We start from the raw sequence: 19716 nt of genomic DNA on the forward strand, positions 1-19716 counted from the left end.
TTTTCTACCCTGTTTAATTCGATCCAAACGTCCATATCATCAATAGTGGCGGTAGCCACCCTCGGTCGAGAAAAATGACGTCCCACTAACGTCCCGATAGCAAATTGGTGGCCGATGCCGACACTCTTAGTTACACCTAACTCCCTTAATCTGAAAATTTATTCGATTTAGAATGGAATTCAGAGGAAACGGCGGCACGGATTTTCATGTTTACAAAAATATTCCTATCGAAGGGTAGTCTGGCGAAACTTTGATAATCTGGAAATAAGAGGGGAGATAATTGGACTTATTTCTGCCAAACGGAACTATATGTTTTAGCACATGAACCCTGAGACCCATAAGGATATATACATAATAAGGCTCACGTCATAATGCACATGGTTCGTTCGGCAGAAATACGTCCAATTCTCAAAAGAGACTTGTATGCCAAGCTAATGCGCCGACTTAGTCAGCGGATTTTGATTTCGAGGAAACTATTGACGTTGCGTGCTTTGCGATACATCGACTGATCTGTCATTTAAAGCTATGGACAAGGATCGATAAACAGGGTGCTTGCAACGAACACCTTAATAATCGATTCTTTACCATAGCTTCAAATGGGGAATTATCGATACTCAATCATTCACGCCCCACCACTGTCCCTCACTCTCATGGTGTCGAAGACCCACGAGGAAAAGTAATTTGATTCTCATGGTATGATTGGATATTGGGAGTGCCATGAGGAATTGGATTTAAATAGTGTCAAATTCAGGACCTCAGTGACGATATATTGGCTGTGAATTTGATGAATAGGCTTACTGACTGCTTTGAGTCCGATGTCTTCTAGGAAACGATGCGATCGCAGACACATACTCAGTGCAGTGAGCTTAGATTCCTTGTTCGTGGAACATGGGAAATCTCTTCTTCATGTGCAGAAAATGGAATAAAGCTCGGTGTAACGTATCCACATATATCAAGTTCGCGTATTTTTGCTAATCGGATTTTTGTGCATTGCACTTTAACATCGCTGTCACGCACGAATGCTATGATAATACATACACAGAGAGAAACATCAACACTAAAGTTTGGTTATAACCAAACTTCATTATAATACGGGAAGTAAAACACAAAATAACCCTAGCCTTCGGTTGAAAATTTCAAGAGAAAATGTCAGCTATTTTTCTTGAAGAAACTTAACAAAAAATAAGTGGTGACTACCTACGTCGCAATCGGAGGAATGAATTTCCCAGTCTTTCCATTGTTTTCAGCGCTAAATTCACCGCGAACTATGCCAAAATCAACACAAAATTTGTGTTGGTTTGTGTTTCACTCCCTATATTAACCAAAAGTAACATAAGAACACGGATCGGTGCGTTTCGCGGAGGTTGCACCACAAAGCGGTCAGTTAGTATGAAATATGAACAACTTTTAAAAATGTGTAAATGTCTGTTTTTAAATTATTCGTGTAATGATACTTACATGCCCATTAACTGATACCTAACGTAAGAATTTCACTTGAGAATAGAATCTAAAGCTGCATCAACTAGAAATGCAGTCAGTATGGATTTCGTAAAAGTCAAGAAAAAATGGGGTTCAAAATCATCCGGGACTCTCGGACATCCTCTGGACGTTTAAAGAGCAAAAACTTCCGTGCTTCTCGGGATAAAAAATCGCCAACTTGGAAGGAGCCCGCAGCGCGGAGGAAGGTTAAGAGGGTCAACACTTTCTTTCGCGAACGTCTTGCTCAAATTTGCTGGTCCTTTCGCGATAAAGAGTCACGCAACATGATATAAATTATGTTAAGCAGTTTGCCTGGCTTTCGCGGCGCTTCCTTCCGCTATGAGGATAAAATGGCGGGAGGGAATAAGAAACTCTTCCTTCCAAATCTCTCAAAGTCAAGGTTGCCAAATGAGCTTCAACTAATTTTAATAGATCGTATTCGATGCATCAAACGGGAGGGATTGTATCGATATCGATCGGTTTAATATGTAAACATAGCTTCACAAGTCAATTTAGAAACCTAACGTAACGGGTCATTTGTGATCGAATTTTTATTCTTTCGAGTATCGAATAGCAATGTAAAGTGACATTGTTAGGAATTTTCTCATTTTCAGCTTTTCCATATTAAATGCTAACATTTTTATTTAAGGTTATGTTCTATTGTTTGAACCAAACGATACATCGGATCACTATCGAAAAAGATCTATAATTTTACTGCTTCGTTTGATGTCTCACCAATTTTCGAGCGCGGATAAAATGAATATTTTAAATTATATTCCGCGTATAATTTTCATTTTTCTTCTCTTTATTTCCTTTCATATGCGAGAGTTGCATCAATGAGTCTAGTGACGTTTTTTATCCGTCTCGTGAAAAAGGTTAAGGTGAAATTTTTGAGAGAGCCCTCGTCTTATTTATTCATATGAACGGAAGACGCACTTTAAGCAAAGACTACAATTAGGGGATTAGCCTTTTGAAATAGGCAAAACAATAAAAATAAATAACATTCAGAAACTGAGCAAAATGTCCACAAGAGTTTGTTCGTCGGATTCGGCCTCTTACGTTTGATCTGTGTTTTCAAGAATCAGATTATTTTCTGCCTCTGAAGTTTTAAAATCATGCAAAACATGAAGTTTAAACACGGAAGAAAATAAGAATATGGTACAATGAAAATTGGGTTAAGAATGCAATTGGAGGCTGGTAGCACCTCTCTTTTTTGTGAGCAGCGCTGTTCTTAATTAGCATCCTCGATCAGAGCTCCCAATTTCGGTTCCATAATAATGTTGTGATAAAAGTAAATGTGATATTTATTAATTTAATAACATGTCAGCATTTACCATTTTGAAAACGACCAATGCTTGTTTGCCGCCTGGATTGGGGGGGGGGGGGAATTTTATTTCCGTTTTGACGGAGAAACCACCAGACCACGTATCTCGGTTTGCGACGTTGCAGACTGCCTGTCACACAACATTTTTTAAACGGAAAATAACTCAAGGTCAAATTCCTCTAGCCATAACAAAAATTAAATTTAGGATAATGTCTTTTGGAGACACCTCAATACTTTCTTAGTTTGAAATCAAAGCTTAATTGAGGGGCTTGGAGGACAAGGCGCATAAGCGCAGTTTTTGAAACAATGGAGATATTAATGATTTCAAGTAAAACTAGTCTTAATGCATAGTCTGTGAAAAATTCACTCCCAGATTCCAATTTTTAAGCATCAAAAAGTCGGTTTGAGCTTCATTTCCGACATAAGGATCCATGTAATTTCGAAACTTGAAACATATGTATTCCTTGATTTAACAAAAACTGCACTTTTCCGCCTTGTCCTCCAAGCCTTCATTTGTCTCGGGATCGGAGTGCGGCAGTTTCCCTCTTTAATCGTGACAATGAACCCCTGTTCTTGGTTTCAGAACATTCCGTCAACGATTTTTTGTCCGCGTGCCTGTTTTGTCCAGTAGTTTACGTGCACGCGTAAAATAAGAGTTGTGTTGAAAGAAACTATACAAAAAAGAATATGAAAGGGGAAAAAAACAAAAGATAAAATAAATAATTGAAGCGCTTTGGGGATCATTAAATTTGACACGGAACCACCTTAATATTTACAAAACACATTTTATATTTTCCTTTAATACATTTTTTTTTATCAATTTAAATGAGGAAAATCCATGCAGAATGTGCAAACATTTCAAAATCATGAGCTAAAAAACGCCGACTCCGCGATTTTAAATATTAGAGCCGAACACAGAGCGGAGCGGCGTGCTACCGGCACGAAACGCGCACTAACGCCTTCAAACCTAAGGGAACACTTCACGCATTGCGCAATGCTTGAAGTATCCCCTTAGGTTTGTAGGCGTCAATGCGCGTTGGGAGTTGACCAGCCGCCCGCCACGCCGCAGCGTGCCACGGCGCTTCAAGCAACTATTTCACAACAGAGGTGTTGCACAGTATCAAACGAAATTGAAGGCGCTCCAACATTTTAAGAATGATAGGCATCCTTCAAGAGTACGGAGCGGAGCTTTCCTCGCAAAATAAATAAAGGTACTATGGCACGAACTTCCCTGCCGAAAAAAACACGCGAACATAAACTACTAGAAGACGAACCAGGTGTGCGGACAAAAAATCGTTGTCGAAATGGCATTGAACCCCTGTTCTTACAGAGCATCAAAATTAGTATTGCCACCTGACGGTAGAAAGTAATCATTTTTCTGTATATACCAAAGCTTCGCACAGCCGCATTGACTACTTCTTATCTTTTTATATTTGTATTTTTCTCCTCAAAGGTTGAACTGATGAAGCCTTAATGAGATCAACGTAGTCGCCGGCATTAGGAGAATATCCTCTCTGCACAAAGTACATTTGTAGTAATTTTTCCGATTATCGTTGCCGCACAAAATCATTTTCGCACAGATAAGTTTCTGGAGTATATGGCAACCTCGAGAATAATATGAGTCATATTTAAGAAAAATGAGTGAACAAATATTGAAACAATTATTTCTTAACTTACTCAGCAGTCCAACAGGGATCGTCAGGGTCCAGATTTTCGTCCGTAAATTTTCAATTTTCAACTGCGCGCTTATACTTCAACTCATATATTATAAATAATTTTTTCAATATTTGTTCACTCATTTTTCTTAAATGAACGTATTTCTATCAAACGGAACTAAGCGCCAATTTGAGTTCCTTTTGAGGAATTTAGAATCCCGGATAACGCGTTCTGTCAAACGGACCTAAGCGCCATGGAAAAGCATTGCGAGTATAGGACGGAAAAAGCCGGACGCCCGATTCCGCCGCCAATCCAAGCCCCCTTCTACCTTCCTCACCCTATGGCGCTTAGGTCCATTTGATAGAAATACGTCCAAATATGCCTCATATGTTTCTCGACGTTGCCAAATACTACAGAAAATTATTTGTGCCAAAATTATTTGGTGCGGCAACGATAATCGAAAAAATTACCGATAATGTACTTTGTGAGGAAAAGATAGTCAGCCCCGGCATTGGACAAGGAGTCAGCTTGTCACTGTATCATAAACGTCTAGTTCCGCATCGAGTTTGGAAGGTAGAACAGACTCTCGGCAACCGGAGTTTTGAAGTGACGCAGGATGATAACTGGAATTCAGGAAAGGCCTCCTCGCACTGCCGAGGCCGACGGCGAAGTTTCGCGCCGCAAGAATGAAGGATTTAGACTCGCTAAGTTGGAGCCCTGTGACCCTCCACCCTCGCCACTTTCTCCTGCACTTTCCTCGGACGGAAGGTCAAAGCGAAAGTTTGCGCGTTCAATAGATGTATTTAGACGGTGCTCGTGAGGCTCCACTCTGAATTTATAGCGTAAACCGAGGACTATACTGCCGTGCTAAGGAAAGAACGTCGTATAAACATTCGAGAGTTGCCAAATTTCTTTCACTGGAAAAAAAACACATTGGATCTATAGTCCAGACTCTTGAAAACATTGACAAGAAAAAATACTCTTGATTCAATCGGATTTTTGCTTGAATCAAAACGAAATCTGCTTGAATTAAGAGGCTTGGTTCTTGATTTAAGCTTAAATCTGATTGAATCAAGAGTATTTTTTCTTGTCGATGTTTTTAAGAGTCTGGCCTCTAGATCCAATGTGGTTTTTTTCCAGTGTTCGGTAAAACGTTTATTTATAAGAAAAGTTACGAATATTTTCAGGAACTTTAGGTGAAATCGCGAACAATATAATCTGAAAAATTGGAAGAAAAATATTCATGAGTTTACTAGGAAATTCGTGTTTTATCAATCGAAAGTTGGCAGCGCCTGAAGGTTCATACGGCGCTTTTCCGTAGCACGGCAGTATGCCCGCTGACCGCACCACCACCAATCCCTCGGGATCACTGTCTACCACTTTACACCATTTTACGAGACACTCACAGCTCTGGAAAGCCTGAGAGCTGTGGATGCTTAAGGGAGTTAATTTAAATTTCCGTAATGAGCTACTAGACAAGGCCTAAACTAGAAAAATAACGTCACCCCTTTTTTCTTCTAAATCTAATGAGGTAGAAACAAATTCATACCACGAGATTCTTGGAAATCACAATCTTGAACTCGTTCAAGATTGATATAGATATAGAATGATTGATATAGATTGATCTCGTTGTAGCTAGATCGTAGCTAGATCAAGGAAGTATCGTATTTTGCAGTTTCACCGACGAAAGGTAATTTTCTTACCGTATTTGTCACCAAAGGCATCGTGAAAAACACTAGTGCACAGAATTGAGACCATCTCATATTGCTTCACGAAGGAAACCATAGAATTTACCAAACGCGCTCGGGTTGAATTTCACTGCCAAAGAAGTAGCGAACTATCGAAACACACCTTATTCCAGGTAAAGCCAAGGACAGCACTAGATTTTAAATTATAATTGGACCGAGGTTAACAGAAAGGAACCAAGCCACATCAGTTATTGCCAAATTTGACGCAGGGGAACTTAATTTTTAACGAGAGAGTGTTTGTGCGGATTCTTCTGAAAATTTTAATGAATTTGCTTCGTATTATGGAGAAAATTCACCGAAATTTGCACGAAAATGTGCAAAACCGTTTTCATATAAAAAATTAAATTGCCAAATTGGAGTTGACAACAGCTGATGTGGCTTGGTTTCTTTCTGTTAAACGTAGTCCGCAATTATTGACGTGCATAGATAGTGTAAGTTGCGCCTTTTTTACACGATTCCTGTCTAACACTTGTTTCTCAGCAAAAAATTGTCGCTCCTCTGACACGAGGGCGTACTCTCGTTTCCACATGAGCCCTGTTGCCCATATAACTACATGCTCTCCGCGGTTCACGTGAAAATTGAAGTGCGGCTTTACGTCTGAAAGGCGACGAAATGCGTCCTCTCACATATGCTCTCTGCTCAGGGAAAAAACGTTCAAACATTCACGAAATAAAGGTGGGGAGAAAAAAATTCCCCGGGTACTAAATATTTGTCTAGTTCATGCGTGATCCAATCATGCACGTCATTGTGCGTCAATGCCCTCTGATGACATCGTATGAATGATAATTTAAAAAAACCCTATATAGTTAAAAAAAATGATTCTGATGCACGCAGGGGATATAGCCGCGTTAATAGAATTTTTAGGAGTAAAATGTCACGAAAACCTGTATTGTCGAATTGACTGTTTCAAACTATTACTGTTAAACCATTTTTGTCTCGGGTAATGTTATCCGAACTTAAGTTAAAACCTAAGTCGCCGTTTTTTTTATTTTTTAATAAATTACCATTTGTACAAAATATACTTTTAGATGTTCATTACACCTTCGAAAAACTTAATTTTAACTTACGAGACAAAACTTAATGAATAATATTAAAATTTTAGTTGATAAGATACTGCCTCTGGACATTGAGGAGAAAAAAATCACTTGACGTGCGTAGATATGATCCTCCATGCAAAGTTTAAATGAAATTGAACAGATAGATTTTGAGATATGGTTGTACTTACATTTAGGGGACTTCGGGCGGAGGGACACACATTTTTTTCAAATTTGTTTTTTTCTACTCCAGGCATCTTCAAACGCCTAGAAATGATGAAATTTCGCCTTTTTAATGACAATATTTCCTATGTATCCGCAAGGAGAGCAAGAAAGTAATAAAACGGTTCCATTCCAAAATAAAATTGTTTCTTTGTTTTTACTGCACGGAGAAAAAAACTTCGTGCGTGGGACCCGAAGTTTAGGTCATATGGAATCTCTGAAGTTTTCGGATTGAGCATCTGAACACTTAAGGTCTAACTGCCGAAGTTCAGGTCAGACTTACATCTAAAGTACTTCAGTTCTTACATCAGAAGTACTTCAGATGTGAGAACCGAAGTTTTTCGGAGGTGAAAACCGAAGGACTTCAGATGTAAGAACTGAAGTTTCAGATGTGTGATCCGAACCTCGACAGTTAGACCTTAAGTGTTCAGATACTCAATCTGAAAATTTCAGAGATCCATATGACCTAAACTTCGGGTCCCAAGCACGAAGTTTTTTTCTCAAAAAGGAGACTGCGAACAGCCATACCCGGCCAAAGCCCTTGGCACCCCTAATTGCGTCCGTAGAGCGCAGAGAGGCACTTATTTGAAGCAAAAGTAAGCCACCGGGGTCGTAAGGTACAAGGGGATCGAAATTCAAACCCCCTCCCCGTGAATAATTACATCGTAAGAAATGTTTTTTTTTCTTTCTTTCTTTCTTTCTTTTTTCATCTCCTCCCTACATCGTTGGGATTGGAGGCAAGTCCGGTGCGGGTTGTTTTAAGGCACTCGGGAGCTCTCGGTCGGTCCCCTGCGAAGTTGCCCTTCCACCACGAAAACATCCCCAAATCCCTTTGATTAAAGGGGCACGATGTGATTTCCCCTATCGCGTGGCGACTTCGGATTCCAGTGGGACAGTTATTAAATTCCATGGGGAGCATCGGTTGAATTCCCCCCCCCCTTTCGCCCCCGCCCAGCTCCTGTGACGCGGTCGTCGGGTGGTTTTCCAGGAATTTCTCCGGTGGAACTGGGAGAGGGCGAAAAAATTATAACAGAACAATTGGCTTTTGAAAGGTTACGGTTCATTTTTGTCGCGCGCGCCGTTTCAGATTCTCTTGAGAGATGAGGATCGTTTAATCGGCTCCAGCCGACGAAAGCTAACTCCCCCTTCCACCTCGCATAAAGAGTTTCGAAGTTTTAGCATATTGACTGGGAAATCACAAAAATACGTCTCTCTTTTGCTGCTTTTCAAAATTATTCGCACCTATTTATCATTACAAAATGATAATAATCCAACGTATGAGGACGTTTCCGACCGAACAGCCTCTACCCATGTCAACGTTGCTAAGATTGTGCATACATTCAACTGTATAGTAATCGAGAGGTCTGAGCTTTGTTCTGAAATTTGCCTGAAATTTTCTTTGTATTTGTCTGAATATTTTGGCAAAGAAATTTATAATGTTTCGGATTTTTGTGTAATTTTTTGCTTTTGAATCTGATTATACACATAAAACTTATACATTATTTAATTGTCAACAAAAATTAAAACGTGTTTGCTGGATCTGTGGCATCAGGTCAAATTTAGTACAAATAAGTATATTTTATCAATGGTTTTAAACTTGAAAAATGGCCTTGCGCCTTGTGGCTTCCACACAAAATTAACTCTTTAATGTTGCAAAAAATCGTACAAAGTATAGAAGCGTAACTGGCCAAAGATGTGAAGTTTCCCCCGCACCTCTACAGACATAAAACCTGAGAAGTCAAAACTCAAGAGTTGGTTAAAATGATTAATTACTGTTTCAACCAGCGCAGACTCATCAAATGACAAGTATTTGATCGAGTTCCTGGCGCGACTCATGATTGAATCAACCGAAACTTATTAACAACTCTGGCGACTGTTTGATTCAATTTGGGGTGGTTTGATTCAATTACTCGCCGTGCTTTTGTATCAATAAACCAAGCTTTCTCTCCCGCGAATTTGCAGCCGTGGTAAATCAAACTAGAGTTAATCAACAAGTTTTTTGCACGGTTATGACCTCTTTCAGACGAGTGCCCTCGTTTCGGAGCAATGTTTCAAAATCAAGGGTAAAGGGTATAGTACACGAAAATATCCAGTGATGACAATGGACACCACAAGAATGATTTTGTGGTATCAAATAAACAGGTTTAAAATTTCAAAATCATAGGGTAGCCTTTGGCATGGAAAAATTTTCAACCAGTATTAGAAAATGAACATTTGCGTTTCGATTCTCAATCTGATGGCGCAATTGGAAACCACAATGTTAATGCAACGTTTTGCAAGACTTTTAATTGAAAATAAGGGGCATTCGCCCCCTGACAACTTTGCATTCGGAGCCTACCGAAGCGCTTCGCGCCTCATGCGTTATGCGACACGCATTAATTTTATGATTTTATCATGTAGAGCATTAGGGAGGCGTGAACGATCTGTTATCGATACCTTTCCATTTGAAACTGTGATAAAGAATCGAAAATCAAGGTAATTGTTGCGGAAACCCCGTTTATTGATCCTTTTCCATAGGTTTAAAAGGCAGATGTATCGATATATCGCGAGAAAGCACGACACGCCATTGATATAGAGTAAGATTTGCTCGGCTTGACATATTGTCTGGTTAATCTTTACAATTCCACGATTATCATACGGACGAATTTCTATGAAACGGAACTATGTGCATTACGACATGAGCCCTGAGACCTATAAGAATATATGCATAACAGGGCTCACGTCATAATGCACATAGTTCCGTTTGACAGAAATACGTCCATATGAGGGACCGCTTAAATATTACCCGAACCATTTTGGCCAACTGCTTGACCCTACCCCGTTTTGGGAACCACCCATAAGTCACCGTGCCACCATTCTTTTGTAAATCGTAACTCTGACTTGATCAATCTCCCCTCCCCCTAGATTTTCCTAAAAGCTACGCTGGAAACATGAACAATAGCTGATAAGAATTATTTCCTCTCAATGTTTTACTCTTATTTAAAGTGTAAAGCTTACGTAAGCCTGGGTGCGATGTCCCTTCTCCTTGTAAAACCCCATAAGCAAAGCTCAGACCTCCCTCTCCCAAGTTTCTTACGTGATACTTGAACGACCTCTAAGAATTTCAAACCATTCGGTTATTCAATTGATTTTCGATCCAAAAAAAAACAACAACAAAAAACTTTGCACAGACATTGTGCCTTTGACTCGAATTTAATTCTTAAAGGGGGATTGCCTGGTTTTTCTACACGAAGAAATGAAACCTCTAGAATTCGTTCTTGTATTCACCAAATTGTTTGCCTTTCATTTGTTTCAGCGGCTAAACCGAAAATGAAGAGTCACTACCGCGGTCACAAAATGGCGGTGTGGTTGAACCTGATCCCGCAGCTCCACCAACCAGGAGACGATGACGTTAGCATGCGTCACCATCACTTCCACGAGAGAGCCAACTACTTCTACGCAGGTAAGCCAACATTACGTCATCTCGAACGATATATCGTAATTTTTTTTCGTAACATTCGAACAACACGTTACCATCGCCAATTCAAACCATCATTACCATCGGCCATCGCAAATTTCACACTAAACAAGGGAACCTTGCGCATTTCGAACTGAAAATTTCACCGACTTTTCCTCAGAAAACATGGGAAATCAGAAAAATTCTAGATAAAAATTCCACAAGCACATTTTTGTAAAATAAATGATTTGTTTAAGTCAAATTGGCAACCTTGGAATGGAGTTACGTCCTTTCGTTCAGGAAACGACGAGCTGCGGCACCATCCCGCTTCTTGCCAAATACACAGGAACAAATGAGAAAGTTGAAAGTTCCCGCCGTGTGCAAGAACTTAATCCTTTATCGCTCTTCGGACGATATAGGTGCACTCACCGGGACAATCTGAAGTGGATACCAGCGGGACACAACAATTAGACAGAGGAATATTAAATGAAATTAAGTAATTTCACAATTAGTTAGCTCAATGAACGAGGGACTTAATTAGTTAATGCCTCCGTTTGTTGACTCATATTTTCATTAATCAACTCGGATCGGAGGAGGGTAGACGGGCAGAGCGGAGACGGGGTGTCGGGAGAGGGGGGCGCCGAATGTTAATTCGATAAAAATACGGGCCAGCCGAGTGTAAAAGTTATAAATTCTTCAAGGAAACGGCAAGTTGTTGATCTTTCTACGATTTCTTTCCCTTGTCGGTGATTAATCATTTTTCCCCCTCCCTGTCTACCCTGCAACCTCCCCCCCCCCACCTCGCGATTTCTTACTCCTTCCGGGGCGCCTTTTGCGCCACTTCCTTCTAATTGCGGATACTTCGGCTCCGGAAATCAAACCCGCATCACGGATATCCGGTCTAATTGCTCGTTTCGAAAACAACTCGAGTCTGGAGTGGTCGGCGAGCAAAGGATCCGACACCAATTACGTTCGGCTTCCGGGAGAACTCATTTCTTCGAGCAAATTCAAATAGCCGCGCAAAAACGTGGCTAGCTCGAACGGTTTCTCGGAGTGCGATCTTTCATTTACTTAGAATTTCTGACGGAAGTTATCAAGCATCGAGATATGGATCAATTTACACGGAGAAAAAAACGTCGTGCGTGGGACCCGAAGTTTAGGTCATATGGATCTCTGAAGTTTTCAGATTGAGCATCTGAACACTTTAGGTCCAGCTGTCGAGGTTCGGATCACACATCTGAAACTTCAGTTCTTACATCTGAATAACTCTTCACCCAGGTTTTCACCCGAAAACTGAAGTAATTCAGATGTAAGAACTGAAGTTTCAGATGTGTGATCCGAACCTCGACAGCTAGACGTAAAGTGTTCAGATGCTCAATCTGAAAACTTCAGAGATCCATATGACCTAAACTTCGGGTCCCACGCACGACGTTTTTTCTCCGTGTATGTTAGAATACACGTTTCTAGTGAAATTTTTAGAAAGAGACTGAACCGAATCATCTGGTAGTAAAGTTGTGTTGTTTACTTCTAAAAAATCGAAACATTAAGTGTCACAACACTCAAAAACTTCATACTGCCGGTGATTCCACCAGACCACGTATCTCGGTTTGCGACGTTGTAAACTTCCCACCAGACTTTATTTTTTAGACGGAAAACCACTTAACGTCAATTCTTGAAAACTTCCATGTTTTTTCTGCTATGTGCGAAGAAAATTCTTTGAAAATTTTAGGAAATGCTACTGATTTGCTCTCCTTCAAACAAATGAAATGAGAGTGGAGATTTTTAAACACCGCAAACGGGATACGTGGTCTGGTAGTTTCACCATCGATACGTAAGAAAAAAAACAAGAGGTCAAATGAAAGCTAAGTTTTTTTAACATAAAAATGCAAAACGTTCTGGTGTCTAACAACATTATAACTAACTGTAAAAATCGAAGATAAATAAAATAAAACTCGAACTATTCCACAAACGCAACGGCGGCGACTGTACTAGATGTTCTACTGACACCAGTAGGTTTTCCTTACGAGTGCTTTCTTCATGATTTATTTCAAGTTCTTATTACTATATCCTCCAATTTCATTAAATAATTACAAGATTCTTGAGCTTGAAAATAATTTTCGCATCATCACCATCATTGACAACGCATCGAACTTTTATTATTACAAATCTAATTGGAAATTGTAATTTTGTCCTCGGACCTCTTCAACAACAGCAACCACACCAAAAAAAACTAATCCACCCTAAAAATAGCGAAGTTGACTCAGGGACGCTACGTTGACCGAATCCGAGGGGAATAAAAGTTGTCAAAAGAAAGCGAAATTTGTTGGAAGAGGGAGGGAGATGCTCAACAAATTTCGGAAACTGGCCCAAATTGTGATTTAAAAATGTTTATTTGACGGCCAGAAGTATCAAATACCGAATAAGGGAGTGCGACCATTGTCTTCTGTCTTCATTTTGTCTCCCATGACACACGAAAGCTAATCAGAATCATAAATATATGAATATTCCAAATATTCTATGGAATGACTTCGAATCGAGAGTGTAAAATGAAGGTTTCGATCCGGCGCGCCTGCTCTAGCCAATCGGTCAAGTCATCTCTTTGTCCACGAATAATAAAAAGCAAACCTATTTTCGATAAATCGAGGAGATTTAGAGCAGCGAACTCCGGCAGATACAAGTGCGCAGTGTATTGGAAGCAAAAAGGGAGGGGCTTCATATGCATTGCATCGGACAAGACTGAGGTTGGGGTGGCTGGGGGTTCCGGGGGGAGGGGGGTTATCAAGTTGCATCTGGCCGGACAAACCCGATATGTTTTGTTTCCAGCCCAATCGGATTAACTGAATAATGACAGAGGAATTGATATGGGTGATGACTGAATACGCGCAGTTTTTATTGCAGTCCCCCGGTCCTCCGATCGCCCTTTTACATGTCCTGCGGTAGGCGAGAGCGTTTCGGCTCGCAGCGGGGCGATTTTCCGCCCGTTTTGGCCGGTTTGAACATTTGTAACGAGTTTTCCAACTTTTAACCACCGGAAATTTTGCAGGAATGGAGGGAAAGGATTAACGTGCGCATCCTGTATGATGCCTCTTTCAGTGGAGTCAGCTAGATCATATTGGGTGCGCAATCTTACCAAAAAGCCCCAAAAACTGTGCTCAGTTGTAGTATCATAGGATCGATCACAGTCCTTTATACTGCCGTGCTAAGGAAGAATGTCATATGAACATTCGAGAGTTGCCTAATTTCCCTCGATGAAACATGTATTTTTGACGAAATTATGCACATTTTTCTTTGAAATTTCTAGATATTTTAGAGTAAATTGCGTACAAAATTGTCTGAAAATGTTGGAAATAAATATTCAAAATTTTCCCAGTAAATTTGGTTTTTATCGAATGAAACTTGGCAACGCCTGAAGGCTCGTACGGCGTTCTTCCTTAGCACAGCAGTATAGAGCAGTGGCGTGACGTGAATTGCGATGTGTCGATTGCTCTGCCATTTAAACCTATGGTAAAGAATCGATTAAGGTGTTCGCGACGAACACCCTGTTTATCGATTCTTTCCCATAGGTTTAAATGGCATAACAATCAATGTATAGTAAAGCAAGCCACGCCACTGTTATACGAGGGCTGTCCCAAAAGAAACCGGACTTTTGTCATAGAAGGCGAACCGAGCGTCGTAATGAAGTTTTCTTGGGTTTGTTTGAAAAGCTGATAAGCCACTGGAGATGCTTGTTTTTACAGAATGCAAAAATTCGTCTTGTAAGGAAACTACACGCTTTGGAGTAAAGGAAAGTCAAACTCGAGTTGCGATTTTTGTCTTTATTTCAAGAAAAATTTGGATACAACTTAAAAATAAACCCAGTTTTAAGTTAAAAACTTCGTTGCTCTCTTATTCAAATGCTTAAAAATAAGGAAATTAACATTTTTAAGCAGCTTACCAAGTCATCACCTATCCCCTTCAAAATACTCGCCAGCTTTGTCGATGCATTTTTGCCACCGTTTCTTCAATTGGAAGAAAAACTGTTGGAAAATCCTCAGTTTGAATGATCGCAATTCCTTCAAGGTGTTCTCTTGAATTTCCGGAATGGTTTGAAAACGTCGACCTTTCAAGGTAGATTTAAGTCGTGGAAATAAGAAAAAATCACACGGAGCCAATTCCTGGTTTCTGCATCACGATAATGCACCTGCCCATGCATCCCTCCAAATTCGCGAATTTTGTGCAAAGAATGCCACGAGTGTCCTCCCTCATCCCCCTTATTCACCTGACCTGGCTTCGTGTAATTTTTTCTTATTTCCGCGACTTAAATCTACCTGGAAAGGTCGACGTTTTCAAACCGTTCCGGAAATTCAAGAGAACACCTTGAAGGAATTGCGATCATTCAAACCTGAGGATTTCCAACAGTTTTTCTTCCAATTGAAGAAACGGTGGCAAAAATGCATCGATAAAGCTGGCGAGTATTTTGAAGGGATAGGTGATGATTGGTAAGCTGCTTAAAATGTTAATTTCCTTATTTTTAAGCATTTGAATAAGAGAGCAACGAAGTTTTTAACTTAAAACCTGGTTTTATTTTTAAGTTATATCCAAATTTTTCTTGAAAATAAAGACAAAAATCGCAACTCGAGTTTGACTTTCCTTTACTCCAAAGCGTGTAGTTTTCCTAACCAAGACGAATTTTTGCATTCTGTAAAAACAAGCATCTCCAGTAGCTTATCAGCTTTCAAACAAGCCCAAGAAAACTTCATTACGACGCTCAGTTCGCCTTCTGTGACAAAAGTCCGGTTTCTTTTGGACAGCCCTCGTAGAGAGAGTTGAGACAACGCGGCTCATAGTTGTCTCAAACAGGAATAAAGATTACACAAATCGGACGTTTTTTGTAATCTTTGATCAATCCACTTCCGAATTCCTGTCTCCGTTTCCTCTCTCAGTCCATTTGTTCCTTGCCGTACCCCCAATCACCCGGTCCATTCCAGTTTATAATCCTTGCAATTGGTGAAAATGTAATCTGTATTCCAGTATGTGAGACTGTAAAGGCCTAAAATACGGGAACCAATCAAAAATGGATTCGCATTGTCTTTACTCTTAGTATAAAAGGACTGTAGGATCTTTTCAAGATAACAGACGTGTTGAAATGTTATGGGTAACTTCCAGGTCTCGGGCAGTGACAGTTGGACGTACTTCTGCTAAACGGAACCAGAGGCAGGTGGTAAAGAAGGGGTGCGCTCGTCAGTTGAGGGCCGTGGCAAATGAATGGGAATTATGAAGCGCCAGTGACGTCAGCGGCGTCACCACGACGGGACCAGTGGAGGTACCAACCTCGCAGATTTAGAGGAAAAATCCTTGAAAAAAAAAACCTCAAAGAGCCTCTACGTCCACTTTTTTTTACTGTGCATGAGCACGGGATCTTCAACTCATGAGCCATGTCCACAACGCTCTTGACACATGCCCCCGGCTCATGAGTACCGCACACAGTTGACGCTTAGTTCTGTTTGGTAGAATGTATAATTCTGCTTTTCCATTTCCCCAATAGGAATCACGCCCACTTTTACATTGTTTCCTATGCAGCTCATCGCGAGGACATCCCATCTTTCCCACTCGTAAGTAGTTCCGTTTGGCAGTAGTACGTCCAATTTATACCAACCTTGCAAAACTATTAGCAATTAAATTACAAAACCGTAATTAGCTTATATCGCCTTCAAAAACTGTTGATACTATACGCTTGCAGTAGTGTTTAAATAGTTGCAATTTAAGGCAGTGCTTTACATTCTCCAACGATTTTTTGTCTCTCAAAGATTTGTCATGTTTATCATAAAATTTAATACGTATGACTACGTACGTGGATGACTTTGTCTTTTGTTTTGAGAAATTTTAACCTTTTAACTTCAAGAGTAGAAATTAGTAACGGGCTGTTGAAGTTTGGTAGAAGTTTTTCCGATTTTCATGAGACTTAAGTTTTTACATGCCTATTGTTTTCAGTGAAAGCTTTTGATACTCCCAAAAAACCGGGTTAAACAGCATATTCGACAGCACTGCGCCACGATGTTATTGTCGCTCTTTGGGCGTGAAAGCGTAACTGCAAATTGAGAAGAGCCTTGGAAAGTATAGAGTTGTATAGACAATAGAGCTCAACTAAAAAAACAGTCACACCCTTATGTCAGAAGAGTGACAGAGTGACTCGTCCTGATCCGCAGCTTTCGCCGGGGTGAATTCGATTTTAGACCCCTTCCCTTTCCCCTTCCACAACCCTGGCCCTATCGCTATTAAACCGTGGCCACCCTTTCAAGCATAATCTGTCACTCCCATCGAAAATCTGACTTCATTAATTTCTCACACCCATTTACATTACGTGCTCAATACTCTTGTCTGTTTCACCTTGGAAATTTATTTAGTGTCACTTTCTGTCAGATATGGTTTCGCTTAGAGTTAGAGTACCCATATTAGCTCTCTATACAGGATAGGCGGATGAAGCCAAAGATACTTTTAGAGATTCGATAACTCCCATTACCCTCGCATTTGCTCCAAAATTAAGTCCAATATGTCTTTCCCTCACTAATTGGTGTATAGGCACAAGGAATGTATTAGGTGACCAGCCAATCGTATGCCACCAAGAGATTACGAGTTTGAACATGATTGTCCACGGGGGTAAGGACCTTGACCTTAGTCCATAGGGAAAATTTCAATGAAGCAATTTTTGTTGAGTTGTGTCGAAAAACTGCGTTTTAACGTGATTCTAAAGTGAAGTTAATTGTTGATTTGAGTTCCTACTTTTTAGTTATATTTCTTACCGCTTGTTTATTTTTAATTCTCCTTTAAAAATTATTCATTTGCTAAATACAATCCTAGCTTAAGCACACTTAAACTATGCGGTCGAAACTGCAATAGCGGCAAAGGAAAACCAACAAGGCCGGCGGCGTGGTGGCCACTTCAATATTAATCCTCCTTTGCATTGCTAAGGCGCAATGATACAACTATTCGCACTCTCCGGAATGCGTGAGGTATCACGCCGCAATTGAAGGCGTTTTTGAAACTACCAACTTTCCGTATGTCGGGATTCCTGTGTCGCATAAACGGGGTGTCTACTGAAACTGGTCGACAATTATTAAGAACTTTCTCAGTACCTTTCAAAAAAATCCTTCCAGAGAAAAATTCCTATCTCAAACTTTGATAAAAATGACGAGTAGCTGAAAAAATGGAACCAATCGATGCGATACATCGCATGTTGTTTTGACACAAAATATGGCGTCCATCGAATCACCTTAAGTATGTCTTCGGCGAAAAACTCTCACAAAAGTCTCGAGAGTAAGCTACGTGAGGTAAATTTTATTATCCGCACCATGCGTAAATTGCATCATCAGGGTTCCTACTGGTCCGGAAAATCCGGAAATAGTACTGATTTTTTTAAGACGGTCCGGAATATATGAAAAAGTACGGAAACTCCCTACATGAAGGTGCGAAATTTTTCTCTTCCGGCCTCGGTTTTTAAAATAGCCTGAAAAATATGCAATACGTTGCGCAATAGTTCTTATAATGCAGTATACTCACGCTAGATTGTGATTGTGAAGTCAGTTCTGCCTTGCTAAGGAAGAACGCCGTATGAACAGAGTTGCCAAATTTCCTTCCGTAAAATGTTTATTTTCGAGAAAAGATATGAATATTTTTCTTTGAAAATTTCGAAGACTTTAGGTGAAATTGCGAATAAAATTATCTAAAAAATTGGAAGCAAAATATTCATAAGTTTACCAGGAAATTCGTGTTTTACCAAAGGAACTTTGGCAACGCCTGAAGGTTCATACGGCGTTCTTCCTTAGCACGGTAGAGTTGATCCTTAGGCCACTAATGAGCTTCAAATTTCGTGGCTGTGTCATTTTACTCGCGATGCGCGCGTGAATTGCGACAAATTTTGATTTTCTCAACTAAAGGTACCAAAACCTACGGAATTTTTCTGCTCATGAGGTACTGAATGTTTTGGAAAGGTACTGAATGTTTTGGAAAGGTACTGAGAAAGTACTTAATATTTGTCGACCAGTTTCAGTAGACACCCCGTTTATGCGACACAGGAATCCCGACATGGAAAGTTGGTAGTTTCGAAAACGCCTTCAATTGCGGCGTGATACCTCACGCATCCCGGAGAGTACGAATAGTTGTATCATGGCGCCTTAACAATGCAAAGGAAGATTAATATTGAAGTAGCCTCCACGCTGGCCTTGTTTTGGTTTTCTTTTGCTGCTATTGCAGTTTTGACAACATCGTTTAAGTGTGCTTAAGCTAACGATTGTACTTAGCAAATGAATAATTTTTAAAGGAGAATTAAAAATAAACAAGCGGTAAGCAATATAAGTAAATAATAGGAACTCAAATCAACAATCAACTCAAAGGCACTGAAAAAGCACTGATTTTTTCTACTCGTGGGGTACTGAATTTTTCGGAAAAGGCGCTAAAAAATGCTAAGGCGGTACTTAATTTTTACCAGCCAGTTTTAATAGACACCCTGATTATAATTTTGCAACCCTGAAAGATTTAAGTACGAATTCGGACTTTACAATTTTTTTCAGCAATCAATAGCGCCTTCTTAAATACGACAACAAATAATTGGAATTCTCTCTAAATCGCTCAGATTGACACCGGTTTCCCCGCCTAATTTGACGGAAATTCTCTTTTTGGTGAAATCCTCTCGCAATTGAGTCCCTCCATCAGACCGAGAGAATTTTTGGAAATCTAAGAATCTATCTAGGCTGTCCAGGAGCAGTGAAAGCTGTTCAAACAAAGTCGCTTTAGAATCACAATAAATTAATTACTGCGACGAAAAAGATTGGGGCGGAGTGA

The 19716-nt window shown here is 40.1% G+C and overlaps 1 protein-coding gene across 2 annotated transcripts in view; it reads left to right on the forward strand.

Moving 5' to 3' along the window:
• LOC109032141 (neuroligin-4, X-linked) overlaps positions 1-19716 on the forward strand; it is a 552408-nt gene that overhangs the window by 504435 nt on the left and 28257 nt on the right. For both annotated transcript variants that reach the window (XM_019044117.2, XM_072302671.1), the window contains one exon: positions 10759-10905. In XM_019044117.2, the coding sequence (XP_018899662.2) occupies positions 10759-10905 (147 nt within the window). The remainder of the gene's footprint in view (positions 1-10758; positions 10906-19716) is intronic.

The sequence above is a fragment of the Bemisia tabaci genome, chromosome 7 (genome assembly GCF_918797505.1).
Source record: "Bemisia tabaci chromosome 7, PGI_BMITA_v3".
Classification (NCBI taxonomy): Eukaryota; Metazoa; Arthropoda; class Insecta; order Hemiptera; family Aleyrodidae; genus Bemisia; species Bemisia tabaci.